The sequence below is a fragment of the Drosophila takahashii genome, chromosome 2R (genome assembly GCF_030179915.1).
Source record: "Drosophila takahashii strain IR98-3 E-12201 chromosome 2R, DtakHiC1v2, whole genome shotgun sequence".
NCBI classification, from domain to species: domain Eukaryota; kingdom Metazoa; phylum Arthropoda; class Insecta; order Diptera; family Drosophilidae; genus Drosophila; species Drosophila takahashii.
Genome location: NC_091679.1, coordinates 2127293 through 2145980, shown reverse-complemented (window position 1 = coordinate 2145980; position 18688 = coordinate 2127293). Strand labels below are relative to the sequence as shown.

At 41.0% G+C, this 18688-nt stretch overlaps 2 protein-coding genes across 4 annotated transcripts in view; both read left to right on the top strand.

Moving 5' to 3' along the window:
• LOC138912316 (scavenger receptor class B member 1) overlaps positions 1 to 18688 on the top strand; it is a 472662-nt gene that overhangs the window by 426902 nt on the left and 27072 nt on the right. The window lies entirely within an intron of this gene.
• On the top strand, positions 9696 to 10642 carry LOC138912477 (translationally-controlled tumor protein homolog). The gene has a single exon (XM_070213403.1). It carries the CDS (start codon positions 9837 to 9839, stop codon positions 10353 to 10355), a length of 519 nt encoding a protein of 172 aa, XP_070069504.1. The 5' UTR covers positions 9696 to 9836; the 3' UTR covers positions 10356 to 10642.

The following is an 18688-nucleotide window of genomic DNA, read 5'->3' as shown; positions in this document are numbered from 1 at the left end:
AACGTTAATCATGTATCAGTTTCCAATTCAAGTTTAAGTGAAGAACAGTATATTAATCACAGTATTTTCAGCGTTAGCAACAACAGTATCACCAATGGAGACGAAATGTACACACTGCCAATTCAAATTCAAGGCATAAATGTTGTGGCAACCTGCGATACTGGTGCGTCATGTACTCTGATTCCAGCCAACCTGTTACATAAACTCAATGTATCGCTAAGAGATTGTAAGGTTCCATATGTGGACTATAGTGGCGACCGTATTCAAATTAAGGGTGAGTTTGATGCATCTATAACGTTTCGCAGCACAACTAAGAGTATTGTCGTAGTTGTATCAAAGAACAATAACCCTGCCTTGCTGGGAAGATCACTTTTAAGAGCATTTAGCTTCGAGTTTTGTCAGGTAAACTCAATTAATAGCTGCACTGAATACACAGCTGTAGCTGAACAGATTGAAAATAAATTTTCGCAAGTTTTTCAAGAAGGACTAGGTTTATTTGCAGGTCCTAATATTTCATTAAAATTATCAACAGACGTTTAACCAGTTTTTTTCAAACCGAGACCTCTTTCATTACGTTGGAAGGCAAAAGTAGAAGAAAAACTTAGAAGTTTAGTTGATCAAGGTATGTTAGAATTTATTGACGATAGTGAATGGGGAACACCTTTAGTTCCGATATTGAAACCTGATGGAGACATTCGAGTATGTGCAGATTACAAGGTTACAGTCAATAAGTTCCTAAGTGATTTTAGATATCCATTACCTCGCATAGACGAGATCTTTACAGCACTACAAGGAGGAAAGCTATACACTAAGCTTGATTTATCACAAGCATACAACCAATTAGTATTGGATGAGAATTCTCAACTTTTATGTACCTGGAGTACACACATTGGCATTATGAAAATAAAACGATTACCATTTGGCATAAAAACAGCAGCTGCCATCGAAAATGTGTTGAGAGGCATTCCAAATGTAGTGGTATACCAGGATGATATAACCATCACAGGCCCCGATTTCAAAACACATTTATTCAACCTTAAGGCGGTCCTGAACAAATTGAATGCAGGTCTGCGGTTAAATAAAAATAAATGTACATTTTTCCAGGATAGCATTTCGCACCTTGGTTTTACCATAAATAAAGAAGGATTTAAAAAGAATAATGAAAGTATCTCTTTTGTACTCAATGCACCAGCACCGACAAATGTCTCAGAGCTAAGGGAATTTATATCAAGGGCGCTTCAACAGAATGAACAGAGATATAGTACAATCGAAAAGGAAGCGTTGTCTATCATATTTTCAGTTATGAAGCTAAGACAGTATTTACTGGGCCAAAAATTTACACTGCGCACCAATCACAAACCACTTCTTGCCATATTTGGTGAAGGAAAAGGTCTTCCGTTGATGGCGTCTGCTAGAATGCAACGCCGCGCGCTAATCTTATCTGTATTCAACTATCATGTCGAATATGTGAAGGCACTTCCAATAAAGCTGATCACTTGTCAAGGATTCCTCAAGTTAAGTCACCAGATAGAACACACTATGAAATTTCGTATGTCAACTTTGTGAAAGACAAAAACGAATTCTGTTTGGACTATAAGGAGATAGCAAGGCAAACACGACGTGATCCTATTTTATCGAAGTTGCTAGTTGCAATAGATGACGGATCTGTGGCTAAATTACAAGATGAAAAATACAAGGCATTCAAGCTAAAGGATATTGAACCCTCAGTAGAGTATGGTTGCATTCTATGGGGTTACCGAACTATAATTCCCAAATGCTTACAAAAACGAGTTCTTGAATATTTACACTGGTCTCACTTGGGAGTGGTAAAATCAAAAGCCATGGCAAGATCATACATATGGTGGCCTGGTATCGATAAAGACATGGAACGACTCATAAGCAATTGCGATCCCTGCCAACAGTTCCAGGATAGTCCGACTCCTGCGAAAGTATTGTTAAAAAGATCGTTGAACACTAGACTCAATTCACTTAGACCACCACTTGTTCATGACAAAACTTTGCATGAGCAAAGTAAAAATATAAAAAACTATAAAGGGAAGAGAGAATTTCAGTTCAGTCAAGGGCAACATGTCTATATTAGAGATTATAGAAACGTCAATAGAGCTAGTTGATCACCTGCGACAATAGGCAAACAACTTGGAAAGCGAACGTATTTATGCACTCTTTCTCAAACTAATCGCAGCATTAAACGTCATACTGATCAAATAAGAGAAACTCAACAAGCGGCTGAGTCTTTGGAGAACGTGGCACACCCAGTTGATGTGAAAAGCAGTATGGACATTTCGACTCCAATGGACAAAAATAATGAAACTCCTAAGCGGATGTTAAGACCGCGAGCAGAGGGTAAGGTAGTTAAACCTTAACCGAGTATTAGCATTAAGAGAGATTACAAACCCATTGTTAAACAACTTGAAGGGGTAACGTGTTAGGTATTTGTATAACGACAAATTTGAATTTTAAGATCAATCTGGCAATGCTAGTAATATATTACCCAGCACTTAATAATACGTTATACAAGTCTAGAGAATAAGAAGAAAGGAGAATGAAGAACATGTAACTGGAATGTAGAATATGAGAGAACTCAGAATAAAAACCTCGTGTTGAATACATCACAATAAATAAACAATTTTGATTGCGTATAAATTTTTAATGAATGGTCCGATTTGAAAAATGTCTTCTACATTTCAAGGTATAAGTACCAACCGAATTGCATTTATACTTCTCGGAAATCTTTCAGGATGTGGGCGCAGGACACATTTTAAAATCAATAGTGGGCGATTGTGGGCGTTAAAGGAGGCGTGGCGTTCGGCTGAAATAAACTTGCGCTGCGTAGGAGGCCCAACAATATGTGTGGAAAATCTCAACCTTCTAGCTTTTGTAGTTTCCGAGATCTCTGCGTTCATACAGACGGACAGACAGACAGACGGACAGACGGACATGGCTAGATCGACTCGGCTAGTGACCCTGATCAAGAATATATATAATCTTGCGCTGCGTAGTAAGCCAAAGAAAATGTGTGGGTAATACCAACATTCTTTCAGAGAGACAGACGGACTCGACTCGGCTAGTGACCCTGATGAAGAATATATATACTTTATATGGTCGGAAATGCTTCCTTTTAGCTGTTACCATGCGCGGATCCACGGGGGGTGATATGGGATATATATCACCCCCCACTCGGGTGAAAAATGAAAGAAATTTTGGTATTCAAAAGGTATGCACCAAAAAAATGGTTCTGATATCACCCCCCACAAAAAAAACTGGGTCCGCCACTGGCTGTTACATACTTTTGCACAAGTAACGGGTATAAATATTGCGTCTGATTTTACAATGAATGATGGCTTTTCTTTGCATCAATGGCTCTCACTAATTCTTAATTCTTTTGAGCCGTACGCACTAGCAGTTTTAAAGTCCTAGTAATTACAAATAATATTACATGCATCCATATATTGGTATACGAATGGTTTATTGTAAGATGATCAGAAACCACTAATATAACCAGAGACTGTGCAATGGAAGAACCTTTGCCTATAAAACCAGCCTACCACTAAAAAAAATTGACGACTCAATACTCACATACATATTCCAATCGAGTCAAATAAAATGATATTAACATATCTGTTACTGTCGAGCAAATGTTGACTTTTACAAGGGCTTCTATTCAAAATTGTTTTAATCTATGTTAAGCATATGAGGGTTTTCTTACAATCTTGACCAAATTCCATTTAAAGTGTAAACTCGAAATAAAAAATTAAATGGAATCTATTCCATCTTAGATTTTGAAATTTGTATAAAAAATTCGATTCCATGTCACATTCCATCTGAACTGTGAAGAGGCCTTTATTAAAAACACATATTTGTAATGCCTTTTATGATAATTATTCGAATTTAGTATATTTTTTAGTAATGGCCAAATATATGTAGGGGAGAGGTCTGTAGGTTGGGACGGTCTGTAAGTTGAGACACTCAATTTTCTCAAAACGTATCCACTAAAAAAATTGTTTTTCATTTTTTTTTAGTCCTTTTTAGTGACAAAACTTTTGGGGAAAGCATTATAAGCCAGGCTTTAGCCAGATTTAAGCTGTGAGAGTCGTGTACCATTTTTCACCAAAAAAGTTTTTGTCTACTTTTTTCAATATTCCATTTAAAATTAATAACGTCCTTAAATTAACTTGGTAAGAGATTTAAAACATTAGTATATTAACTGTTAACAAATTAAAAAAAGAATCAGCTTAATGTGACAGTCAGAAAAAAATGTATTAATTTTTTCCCGAAACATCCCATTTTGTGTAAGTTGGGACACCCGTTTTTCATTCAAAAAGGCCTTAGGCCAACAAAGGTCGCTTTCTGCCTACACCCAAAGAAAAATCGATATGAATCGTAGGTCAATTTGACCTTTTTTAACATCATTTTTAACTTGATATGGGGCCAGGTAAATGTGATATGGTCGAAAATGTTAGAACGAAAATTTGCATTATTCCTGACCAAAACTTATTCTAGTGCGAGCGAGAAAACATGCTTGAAGTACGTCAGTTCGAGTTTCGAATACGTCTTTCTCGCTACCACTCATGTCATTTTGCTCGCCATATTGACTCCTGCGCTCTTTTTCGAAGTTAGAGAATCTCCGAGAGAGAGAATTCGGCAAAATGATATTATTTAATGTAAATTTTATGAATATTTCAAGTAAAAACGATATGAGTAGGAATAACCAGAAAATTGCCTGGACTTATCGATTTTACGGCGACGTGCTATTTTTTGTGTGTAGTACATTTCTTTTATATTAGGGGAAAAGTGATTGTTCAAGAGCCAGAAAGTATATAAATGTGTCTGCTTTTGGGAAGCGTTGGCAAGAAGACGAAGGAAAATGTGTGAAATTCAAAATATCTTTATATACTATATTTTATACTTATCAAAATATTAACCACAAATAAACAGTAAACCTAAAAATCCCACATATATTCTTGATCAGGATCAATAGGGAAGTCGATATAGCCATGTCCGTCTGTCCGTCTGTATGTCTGTTTCAATACCGTTTGCGAGCTCAGTTTAAAATTGTGCGCGGATCAAGTTTGAAAACCGACCCGATCGGACGTCTATATTCTATAGCTCCCATAGGAACAATCGGATATGGCTTTCAAAAAATGAAGATATTTCGCTCAGTGTAAGAGCTTTTGACATGAATCTTTTAGATCAAGCTTCATTGCCACACATCGAGTATTGCTTGATTAAATCATCAACCATTCCCACAGCTTTCAACCAAACAAGTTGAAATTTGTATTTTAAGCTTTGTATGTGGAAATCTTTGAAGGCCCAGAAGATGAGCCAACCGACTTCCGGTTGGGGCACTTAATTAATTTTTCCGCACCGATAATGCGATCGGAATCGTTTTTGGTTTAGAATATGGAGCTATGCCATACAATCAGTGAGGTATTTTTATTTTTGTATGCTTTTTTTTGTAAGATTGCGTGGGTTGCGGGGGTCCTTTTTGGCAGCACGTTGTTTTTTGTATGCTTCGGCAGTTCGCAGCACTCAAGAACGTCAGCACATAAGAAGGTAATGATTAAATTATGATAAAACAACGGATCACCTAATAGATGCAATTCTAGATCAAATATTTTGAAAAAATTAAAAAAAATTGTTTTTAAATTGTGTTTAATACGAGGGGCGCACAAAGAAAATTGTTGGGAAATTTCGTCTCCAAAATTACACCCACTGTTTTCACCCAAAAGACTTGAAGCGTTGGGTGCTTTTTTTAATTTTTCTTATTTCCGGAAATATTTAACTCCAGCTGTTGATCCCCAGCCGACATTGGGGCACTCCTTTTTTTGTACACCTACCGATCCTGCGAGCAGATCCGTTTTTCGCTTAAAGCATTTTGGCCGTAGCTTTTCATAGGTATTAGTGTGTTATTTTTTATATATTCTTTTTTATGTTTTTAAGGTTTGTGTGGGTTAGATCTGTTCGAAATAAACGGTGAAAAAGAGTAAGTTTTTTTCTGCATTCGCTAAGCTAACCAAATCTGTATAATTAGGCTACCAGAACGGTGGAGTTAAGGTGGGTGTTGGGGCGGGTCCTTGCCAAAAGTTAATTCCAAAACTGGTCTCCCAAAAGCTTAGTTTAGAAAGCGGGGTTGTGTGGTTGACTTCACTTGTGTACGGTTTCACTTTTTATTTGGTACTGAATTACAATGGCGTAAGCTTAGACTTCATGGATTTTAACCGGTTCGGCTACCAGTGATGCCAAACCAGCGATGCGAACTTAGTTCAACATGAACATTAACCCCCCCTCGCAATGTGGAGAGTGGGGGTCGTGACGAGCGTGGCGATGTGGACTCTTGGAAGTGCAAGAGGGTGTGGTGATTTCCACTGCATACGTGGCACTTGGCCTTACTGCGGCAGGATTTTCCGGCAGTTCGCACAGTACTGGTTGATCAGGGCCGCGCGGAGCCGCTTCACAGCCGGGAGCTGTGAGCTCGGCAAACTCGGCACCTGTTGGTTATGCGTGGCCAAGCGTGCTAAATTGTGGTTGGCGCCAGTGTGAACAGTCTGGGGAAACGAGTAAACAAAGGTTAGCGGTAATGTATGATGCGAATGATCGTGACATGTATGAGGACTGACGACACAGAATGACATGAACTTAGGAACTTAAGACTAGTAGGATTGGCTGTTAGTCGCTAACCCAAAAAAAGGAAGGAAACGGCAGAATCACTCGGAGCTGGAGGCCTCCTTCGGAAGGCGAATCATCTTTGCGATTGGTTGTCGGATAGTGCCACGTGCGGTAAGAACTTCTGCCACTCGGGTCTTGCCATCCGCGCCTGGGCACACCAGTTGGATACGCTCAAGCCGCCATTCGTTTGGCGGTAAATTCTCCTCTTTTCACCACCATGTCCCCTGTCTAAATATTTCGCGTTGGAAATTGCCATTTAGTCCTTTTATGGAGCTCCTTTAGGTACTCTTCTTTCCAACGTAAGCAAAATTGCTGATGAAGGGCCTTTAGCCGCCGCCATCGGTTTAAAATGGAAATGGAGTTTTCCTTAATCTCGGGCTCAGTCACGGAAAGAAGTGGCCCACCGACTAGGAAATGTCCTGGGCTGAGAGCTACGAGGTCCGTGGGGTCTTCGGACATTGGGGAAATAGGCCTCGAATTTAAACAGGCCTCAATTTTCGCCCGCCGTTTGCTTGTAGAAGTGTCCCTTAAAGCTTTTGACACCGGCCTCCCATAGCCCTCCCATATGAGGGGCGGCAGGAGGGTTAAAGTGCCAGGTCACATTTTGAAGGCTTTAATTGGACAGGATCAAATACCTCGTGGCTTTAATGAAGTCCTTGGATAGGGATGTTGAGGCTCCCACAAACGTTTTCCCGTTGTCAGAATGTATGTGTTGCAGACAGCCACGTCGTGCGGAGAAACGCGAGAAGGCTGCCAGAAACTTCTCAGTGGTCAAGTCTGATGTATCTTCTAGATGGATGGCTCGGGTACTGAAACACACAATAACGCAGACATACCCTTTTGTTATCTTATACCCCCGACCGACATAGTTTTTAATATCAAATGGTCCCGCAAAGTCAACGCCCGTGTGGGTAAAAGCTCTGGAAAATGAGTTTACAGCTTCTGTTTGTGAATGGTACACACTCGACAGAACTGAATGGTGAATTTTACCAGATTTCTCAGCTGGGGTATCCAATACTTGGAGCGAATAAGTCGGATCATCAATTGATTAAAAGTTTGGCAAAAGTGCACCTTGCCGGAATGATGATTGGATATTTCTCATCATAGCTTAGCATCTCAGATGCTCGTAGACGACCGCTTGCTCTTAAGACACCGTGGCTGTCGACAAAGGGGTTTAAATTGGAGATTGTGCTGGAGACTGGAATATGCTGCTTTTTTCCTAATGCCTTGCATTCTGTTGGATACTCATTGAGTTGGGTAAGCACAATCAGCCTCTCTTGGACGTTAGACAGCTCTGCAGCAGTGAGTTCCGACTTTACGTTGACATCTTGCTTGCTGTGTCTTGCAAACCGGAATACGTACGCGAGAACGCGTAAAGCCCTCTCGAATGCTGAAAACCGTTCCAAAAAGTCAGTTTTCGGAGGCGCTTTGGCGACGGTACATCTTATCGGGCGTTGTTCGAGCTCTGTTTCAAGCGGGACCGACGAATTGAGTGGCCTCTGCTCCTGGTTGTGACGCAGCCACTCAGGACCGTGCCACCAGAGGTTGCTGTCCCTGAGCTCATGGACTGAGACGCCCCTGCTCGCCAGATCAGCTAAGTTATCTTCCGATATCACATGAAACCACTGTTCTCTGTTGGTGTGCTGGTGAACTTTCGCGACTCTGTTGTCAACGAACGTAGTCCAATTGCATACTGGCTTGCATAGCCATGCAAGCACTATTGTGGAGTCTGTCCAATAATATGTCTCATTCTGTCTCAGTTCGGAAAGAAGAACCGCACCGCACAGCTCTAATCGCGGTATGGAAAGGGACTTTACTGGAGCTACTCGGATTTTGGATAAAAGCAATTGGGTAAAAAAGCCCTCAGTCGTTTCGACGCGAACGAAGAGGGCAGCACCATAGGCACCCGTGTGCCTTGGAATGCGAACTTCTTTTAAGGTTGGATATCCCTTAAGAAAGTCACGCCACTTTGTGACAAGATCAACCGGAAGAGGCTGGTCCCAGGTTAAATCCCGCAGCCAAATTTCTTGCATGAAAATTTTTGCCCGAACAATAAATGGCGATAACCATCCTGCTGGGTCAAACAGTTTGGCTATCTGGGATAAAACCTCTCGTTTAGTGTAGTTTGTTTGGAGAGAAATATCCATCGGCAAAAATAGAAACTATCCGATGTCGCGTGCCAACGGATTCCCAGAGTTTTTGCCATACTGGCGTCTTCCAGCTCCAGAAAGTCGGCCCTGATCAAGTGCTCCTTTGGAATACCCTGTAAAAGTTTCTTCTCGTTCGAGGTCCACTTGCGCAGTGGAAAACCCGCACTCTCAAAGGCACCGCAGAGCTCTTTGATGGCTGAAACGCGAGCGCCAGCTAAAACATCATCGACGTACATAAAGTTCGAAATTATGTCACTTGCCAAAGGATATTGGTCACGTACATCCTGGGACAGTTGTTGGAGCACGCGTATGGGCCAAAAAGGTGAACAGTTAACGCCAAAAGTGACCGTTTTGAGCTCATAATCGCACAGTTTTCCCTCCTTATCCCGGAACAGGATTCTTTGGAAACGTGTATGATCAGGATGGACGAGAAACGCCATTTGAGGATCTGGGTTGTCAAATCAGATTGCAGTACCGGACGTGTATGAAGGATATCATTTAAGCTGTACCCGTTTGACGATTTATTGGAGGCATTAAACACCACGCGAACCTTTGTGGTGGTACTGTCTGGCTTGAAAACCGCGTGGTGCGGCAAGTAAAAATTTCTGGAGTCGTCTTTTGGAGGGACTAGGTGCATATGGCCTAAATCTAAATATTCCTAAATAACTGAGTCATACTGCTATCTCAAAGGAGCGTTTTTACTCAACCGTACTTCATTCCTAAGAAATTGCGCCAGTGCAATGGGCCGTGAATGCCCCAAGTTTATTTTGTTAGGCTCTTTAAAGGGCAAAGAAACAACATACATAACATACACACCGGCGTTTGGGGTCGAGTTGGCAGCTCATTCGCCATTTTTTCTCCCCCATTCTTTTTTCTGTCGATTCGAGCGCGTGGCAAGTCGTTCCGCAGTGTTCCCGGTCCGGTGCAGTTGTAGTTGCAAATTCGCCAGCGATTTAAACGTTTAGACGCCATCTTCCGACCCCCGCAAGGCCAATCACCATGAAGATCTACAAGGACATCATCACCGGCGACGAGATGTTCGCCGACACCTACAAGATGAAGCTGGTGGACGACGTGATCTACGAGGTCTACGGCAAGCTGATCACCCGCCAGGGCGACGATATCGTGCTGGCTGGAGCCAACGCCTCCGCCGAGGAGGCCGACGAGGGCACCGAAATCACCTCGGAGACTGGCGTCGACGTTGTGCTGAACCACCGCCTGTCGGAGTGCTTCGCCTTCGGGGACAAGAAGTCCTACACGCTCTACCTGAAGGACTACATGAAGAAGGTGCTGGCCAAGCTGGAGGAGAACGCCCCCGACCAGGTGGACGTGTTCAAGACCAACATGAACAAGGCCATGAAGGACATCCTCGGCCGCTTCAAGGAGCTGCAGTTCTTCACCGGCGAGTCGATGGACTGCGACGGCATGGTGGCCCTGGTGGAGTACCGCGAAATCGATGGCAACAGCGTTCCAGTGCTGATGTTCTTCAAGCACGGACTGGAGGAGGAGAAGTGCTAAGTGCGCCCCTTCCACCCTTCCGGAACTATACTCATGCATACCTTCTACATAAATATTTATCAGATGCTTAGTTACAATTTTGAAAGTCTTAAATTTATGTTAAACGCTGACAAGATGCCTGTCCCCTCGATCTGTGCGATTTTATATATATTATTTTTGATTTCTTTCGGCCGGAGCACTCATAAATTTGACTCAATCAATGTATGTTTATTGTTTAAAATCACACCGAGCTAAACAACTGAATTGCGCCAACAACTATTGTAATTAAAATAATATTTTGATAGCAACACCTTAAAAAAAAAAAAAAAAAAAAAAAAATACCTCCCATCTTTATCCCTTGTTGTGGTTTGCTGGAAGTTATTTTCACACACCGAGCTGGATTCCTTACCCGGCTTCACTGGAACATCCTCCACCTCCCAGAATTTGGTAAGGATGCCGTCTAGTTGAGATTCGGTGACAGACAACCCTGCTGAGAAGAAAGATATTCGGTTGGTGGGGTTCTTCACGATTGGGCCGCAAAGAATCCACCCAAATATGGTCTCTTGGCCAAGGAGTGTTCCGCAAACATTTGAATGGAAGCCGCCTAAAATAATAGACGGAAGGATATCGGCGCCTATGAGCATGTCAATTTGCGAACTCTGGTAGAAATTCGGATCTGCTAATTGGATGGGAGGAAGGTCCCTCAACGACCCTTTGGGTATCGTATAGGATGGAAGATTACCAGCTAAATGTGGTAGCACATATGCAGACGCTTCGACTTGGATTTGTGGCTTAATGGGGGAGCCAATATGGAATTGGCAGCGCTTACGAGGTTAAGCAGCAACAGTTTGATTTACTCCCGAAACTTGAGCTTCTATGGATTCATAAGGGAACTTAACTAGGTTGAATAACCGTTCTGAAATAAACGTCGCCTCGGATCCGGAGTCAATTAAGGCAGGAGCTGAGTACCTGATGCCCAAGTGGCAGACCTCTATGTGCGAATTACGTTTACACGTTCGACGAAGTGGACTGTATTTCTGGCTGGAGGTCAGGTACGGATGCGGACTGGATTTGTGGAGGGCCGCCACAATGGAGGAGAGTATTGTGGCGACCTTTGCACGTGTAGCAATTGTGCGAACTTGTGCAGTCTCTAAACTTGTGGATTCTTGCAAAACAGTTTAGACAGAGTTTCTGTTGTTTAATACACTGTTCCTTGTCGTCAACGGACATATTTAGGAACTGGGGATACAGACGGATAGGATGATTCTCCCTTGGACAAAGTTTACACAACTGTGGATTTACGGTGACCCTATTTCCAAAGTTATGGATATTCCGGGGCCCGCCTTCAGGACGTGGGGCTTTGGATTGTTTGACCTCACAAGGTTTAGGTTTAAATTCCTCAATTGCCTCCAGGGTTCGATGACGACCTTTTAGAAGGTCTTGAATTCTTCCCACCCTGAAATCTCGAATGGGTTGAGGAGGGACTGTTCCCACAGAGCCAATGTCAGCTTCGGCAACTTTGAGGAGCACAGGAAGATGAGAAGACAGTCCCAATTTGTTGTGGCTACTTTAGCTATTTTTAAGGATGTCAAACAACCTTGGACAGGGCTCTCCAGGTGCTTTTGGGAATTGCCACACCCTTGGGAAACAGTGGGAAGATTAAATAGGATCTTTAGCTGGCTGTTGACGAGCAGTCGCTTGTTTTTGAACCGAGTCTTCAGATTTCCCCATGCGGATTCAAACCCTTCGTTAGTCAATGGTGATAACGCCACAATAGACTTTGCTTCTCCCCTCGTTTTCGAGTTGAGGTGGAACCACTTTTCAACGCCGGAAAGCCTCGGATTCTGGACATAGATGGCGGAAAAAAGTTCTCGGAACGTCGGCCAATGAACATAGTCGCCACTGAAAATTTCACAGTCTATTGGAGGTACTAGGCTGAGGCACCGGCGTGGACGGTTCAGGAATCGGTTGAACGCTAGCTCTATCAACAGAGTAACGGTAGTCATACTTGGCTTGCATGACTTCCATCGTGTCTGTACTATTTAATACGGAAAGAACCTGAGAACCTCTACTTTGTCCCAAAGAGCCTGTATCTGCTGAAGTCTGACCTTATTAGTGTGAAAAGACGGAGGTGGCTCTGTTGGGGTATTGACCCTGGCTTCGAACTGACTGACCCTATCGGTCATAGCCACAAACTTTGTCAAGCTTTGGCTTTGGCAGCTTTAGCTTCAGCTTCCGCCATTTTCGCAGTTGATCACGTGACTTGCCAGGACAAAACTGGCTGTGACGCAGCTGTTTTCACGGGTTTTGAAGGGGTTAAGGACTTTTCGCTTATTGTCCTGGACGGACGGTTGATCTTTATGGTTGGAGTTAAGCTTTTACTAGGTCCTTCATTTTTGGTGGGTAGTGACGACTCGCTTTTGGCTCTGGCCCGGCTGGGCGTTCTGGCTGATGGGACGGCTAACTGAACTTTAGGCTCCTCACCTTCTCCAATCGGCATAGTAGGCTCGAGTAGGAGCCTGCACTGACGGGAAAAGAACAGCCTTACACTGACGGGAAAAGAACAGGGACGTGGATGCTGTCGCTGTTTATGCTTCTCGGCCTAACGATTTGGAAGCTGGTCAGAAAACCTTACCACGAATCAATATATCACAAATGTGTAAGTGGGTATGATATATAACTTGGATGGAATGTGAAATGGATGTATGTCTTGGAGCATATATGACTGCACCACAAGGAATGGAGGCGGAACGCGCGGAATCGGAACGCTGCTTGAGGCTTTATTTTATTTTTGAATGAAACGCTTCGACATAATTATATGATTTTTTTTTATGTTTTTCCTGAGTTTGGAAAGTTTATAGAATTGAGTAAAGACGCGAATGCGGTCGCTGACAGGATAGAGAACCATACCACGGGTCAATATAATAACACAACCATGTAAGCGGATACGATATTGGCTGGAATATGAGATAAATATATATCTTGTAAAATATTTAAACTGAACTGCGGGACAAGTGAAATCGGATAGCTGTTGGAGGATTTAGTTTTTTTTTTATTTTATTTATATTTAAAAAGTTAATCGAATTTCTTGTTGCGTCCCAGATGCACAACAGTGTGAACGGCCTGTTATAAACTTTTTACGATGTGTTGCGGTACGGAATGCCCGGAACCCCCTATGTGACGGCACACACACCAATGTGCAATGTAAATAACAGAAGAAAAAAAAAACAACCAACCAACAATTAAAACTACTGAAATATCAGCTAAATGATTATTGGGTTGTGTTTTCCATTCGGGATGCCGCGGAGAAAGGCACATTGTTGGCGGATGGGTGCTGGCAAAGTGTTTCCGATTAAAGCCCAATGTAAAAAATGGATGATGGATGTATATATTTTTTTGTTCAATTTTTGTGTTTTAATTTTTGTGGAATTGCACGGAAAGTGCCAATAGAGTTGTGGATATCAAAGGAGATATATAAATATTAATATAAATATTTCCGCACGAAATCGAGACCTTAGCGGTGGAGCGAGATTGTGCCGAAAATATATATATGCAGGATTAAAGATTATTTTATTACTTTTTCAAAAATATTTATATGTTATATGTTTTATATATATATATGATAGTGGGAAAAACCCATTGGAATTACTTAGCTTGTGGAGAACGATGAAAATATATCCGGCTCGAAGGACCAAATGTTGGGGCGGGTCCTTGCCAAAAGGTAATTCCAAAACTGCTCTCCCAAAAGCTGAATTTAGAAAGCGGGGTTGTGCGGTTGACTTCACTTGTGTACGGTTTCACTTTTTATTTGGTACTGAATAACAATGGCTTAAGCTTAGACTACATGGTTTTCAACCGGTTCGGCTACCAGTGATGCCGAACCAGCGATGCGAACCTAGTTCGACATGACCAGTGGGAATAAGGTGAGATTAGGGGTTAAGTTGCGATTAGGGAGGTATTAGATAGATTAGGGTAAAAGTACTGTAAGGGAAGGGTAAAGGTGAGAAAGATAAGGTTCGTTTGGACTTTAGTGAGGATAAGGTCAAGGTGACAAACAAGTTTTACTAAGAAAAAGTGAAGTTAAAGTAATTAAGTATAGTAGGGAAAATTCGGTGAGACTAAAGTTAGGTTAGCTAAGAAGAGAAAAAACTGGTGCTAAGGTGGGTTAAGACAAGGAAATAGTGAAAAAAGCATTAAGGTGCTAAAAAAGTGTGCTAAGGGTTAGAATAAAATTGGTGGGGTTACGGTGAGGCAATATTAGGGTTAATGCGGTGTTAAGGTAAGGTATGTTATGGTTAGAAGGATTAAATTATAAGTGAGTTCTAGGTGTGTTTACTGTTTAGCTAAGGTTACGCGGGATTTTACTCTGTTATTAATTTGAACTTGAATATATGAAAAAATCAGCAATAAATGCGTTGCTTATAGTAGCGGACAACGTCGCTGCGGGTATTGCTAGTATATAAATAAATTAAATTTTAATAAACATCCTGCTCAATCATAGAAGTTCTTTTGACACACAATTAGATTTTCGTCGCCACCAAAAATCGGGCTGCATATTGCAAAACGAATGTATGGCCGTTACTCATCTTAGGGGCTGTCCATATATTACGTAATCACCTAGGGGGGGGGAGGGGGTCATTGAAATGATTATGTTTGATTACATGGGGAGGGGGGGGGGGTTTTGCCCAATTATTAGGTAAGCATTTTATATGTATTTTTTTATTTAAAGAATTTTTTTAAAAACTTTTTTTCTTTAAATATATCTGCAAACTTAGATAGGAAAGCAGAGAAAAAATTTTTTTTAGTGGCTGGGCGGCGAGAAAGAGAATGTTTAGTGGTTCAATCACACGAAGAATGCGAAGACCTGGAATGGCTTGACGAAGAGTATGTTGGAGATAATTTCAGCGTATACGAACCGAATGTGTCATACCAAACTCCATTTATAAACAATATTAAAGATTGGGTTGCATCTCTGTTTGAATCCACATATTAAAACAAAAAAAAATTTATTCTTGGGATTACGTAATCATTGCGGGGGGGGGGTGTATTTATTGAAAGATTACGTTTGATCACCAAGGGGGGGAGGGGGTCAAAAATCAGCAAAAACGTGATTACGTAATATATGGACAGCCCCTTAGAGATTATATTGGTCTTTGACTGGGTCTGGGCTGATTTCTAGGAAATCAAAACCGGGAACCAGTGATCCTCACCAGGTCGCAGAGCCGATTTAAAACCGAGCTTTTACGGATCCCGCACCACCAAAAGATTATTCTTTAATTTTAATTTTTTTAGTTTGCCACAAAACGTACATTGTGAAAAAGTACCCTCTCATTAAAATCGGTATCTCCTGTTGTAGTAAACCGATTAACTTCGTGTCTTTTGCATTAGGTTATATCTATTTAATAAAAAAAATTCAGTTTTTATTTCTTAAAAATAAAAACAAATTAAGATTTTCAAAAATGTTTAATTTTATGTTCTTAATTTTAATGTATGTGTTATATTGTTAGTTACAATCGGGTTTTGTTTTTGTTTTCTGTAAAAAAACACGTCGCAGAAAGAAGGGCTACTCTCTCACTCTTATCGGATTGTTATGGAATTTATGTTTTCTCTTCGTTTACTAGTCCTTTAACAATTTTGAACGTTTAAAAGTTAACTTTTAAGTCTTTTCACAATTTCTGAATGACAAAAAGTAATACAATATACACAACTCAACAAGACCAACCACAGAATAAAAGACAACCAACAGGGACAGTTAACAAACCGACTAATAAAACAAATCGATTAAATAACGTCGAAGAGGAATACTTTTTAGACCAAAATCCGGAGTAGCATTACCCTACATAATACGGAATAATATTAAGCTTAACAAAAAACTCAAAATTTTAATTGACCCAGTGCAACCTCATGCTATATCAGAACGGGGATTTATAAAAATAAAAACAATAGAGAACGCTATAGTCGGGTTGTTGTCCCGACTATCTAATACCCGTCACTCAGCTAAAGGGAGTGCGAACGCTGTGTCGGGTTGGTGTCCCGACTAATAATCGTAACTCAGCTAAAGGGAGTGCGAGGGAGATAGATATATAATTTTTGATTGCGTATAACTTTTTAATGAATGGTCCGATTTAAAAAATGTCTTCTACATTTCGATAGGTATAAATATACACAACAAAATTGCATTTTTTTTACTAGGAAATCTTTAAAGATGTGGGCGCAGGACCCATTTTAAAATCGTTAGTAGGCGATTGTGGGCGTTAGAGGGGGCGTGGCGCTCGGCTAAAATAAATTTGCGCTGCGTAGGAAGCCAAAGAATATGTGTGGGAAATCTCAACCTTCTAGCTTTTGTAGTTTCTGAGATCTCAGCGTTCATACAGACGGACAGACAGACAGACAGACAGACAGACAGACAGACAGACAGACAGACAGACAGACAGACGGACAGACGGACAGACGGACAGACGGACATGGCTAGATCGACTCGGCTAGTGACCCTGATCAAGAATATTTATACTTTATGGGGTCGGAAACGTTTCCTTCTAGCTGTTACGTACTTTTGCACGAATCTAGTATACCCTTTTACTCTACGAGTAACGGGTATAATAAACTATACATATATATAGTACCAATTTTTGAAGTGAAACTTCTTTAGGAGCGTTATGGATTTCTTTTTTTCACCGCGTATGAACGTTCTCTCTGTCCACTTCTTTCCTCTCTGAGCGCGCTCGCACATGGTGCGAGCCATGGTGGAACTATACAAGGTGGTCTCGTGAGCTCTGCTGAGGACGTTAAATATGTTTACCTGTCTATCTCTCTTAAGCGATAGAATGATATAGCTAGATAGAGACTGGCACAAATGACGTTTTAAAAGAGAGCAGCTCTTGCGTTGACCCACCGGGAAAATTCCTCTGGAAAATAACATATTTTCATACATGCGAAAGGGACAAAACCTCATTCACCCCTTACATTTCTTCCATCTCTGGTTTCAAAATTCACGAGGGTGACACAAAAAGTAAGGAGGAAATGAAGATTCTATCTGGATCTCTGGCAGTAGAATGCAGGCCAAAATCCACTTGTTTTTCGCCTTCCCGCATTATAGATTTTCCACACGTACTTAGTTTACTTGCAATATCTGCTTTTCCGCACCCTCCCATTTTTGGTTTTCCACTCCTTGGAATATCTGTTTTTCCAGACCCTCGCAGTTTTGGTTTTACACTGCTTTGCAGTATCTGATTTCCCACAAAAAAAATACATTTGAATATGAATGTAAGACCAGGAATAATAACAAAGGTAATTACCATTATTACATCTCCGTACAAAATTAAGGGATCTCTTCAGAAATTATGCCTAGTATACCATGGCCGATAATTTAGCCTCTGAACAGCTGTTTTAGGTCGTGTATATATATCAAAAACTATGAGAAGAAAAAATCCAATATGGCAGGCGCAACAGTGCACAGTGGTCGGGCTTGTATGGAGCCGCGGCCATAAATACTTCTAGATGTGCTATCGCTATGAAATTTTTACTAAAAATCTAAATAAATATTATAAATATATGTTACAAAAATTGGCCAGATCGTACCACTATAATCTATAGCTTCCATAGGAACGATTTTCTGAGTGGTTGCGTTTACATGAGAAGGCAATTAAAAATTCAATTTATGTAATATTAACAAGCTGGTTTGCTTACCGTACGTTATTTAAAAACTTAGAACTGCAATATAAAAATGTGAGAGTAATTACTAAACTCCACCCGCACCAAACAAATTATTAAAAACAAAACGAACAATGATACGATTTAATATCATTTTTTGGCCGAAGGACTTCAGTTTCATGTGCCATTTTTTCTATAAATTAATTTTAGTATTGTATACTAGCTTTAATATGACAAAATAAAAAAAAAAACAAGAGAGAACGCTATAGTCGGGTTGGTGTCCCGACTATCTAATACCCGTTACTCAGCTAAAGGGATTTCGAACGCTGTACTCGGGTTGGTGTCCCGACTAATAATCGTAACTCAGCTAAAGGGAGTGCGAGGGAGATAGATACATAAATTTTGATTGCGTATAACTTTTTAATGAATGGTCCGATTTGAAAAATGTCTTCTTCATTTCGATAGGTATAAAAATACACAACAAAATTGCATTTATATTTCTCGGAAATCTTTAAAGATGTGGGCGCAGGACCCATTTTAAATTCGTTAGTGGGCGATTGTGGGCGTTAGAGGGGGCGTGGCGCTCGGCTAATACAAACTTGCGCTGCGTAGGAAGCCAAAGAATATGTGTGGAAAATCTCAACCTTCTAGCTTTTGTAGTTTCTGAGATCTCAGCGTTCATACAGACAGACAGACGGACAGAC

Bases quoted from the DNA above. Each gene is read 5' to 3' on its own strand.
- LOC138912477 (XM_070213403.1), top strand. From the start codon at position 9,837: ATGAAGATCTACAAGGACATCATCACCGGCGACGAGATGTTCGCCGAC.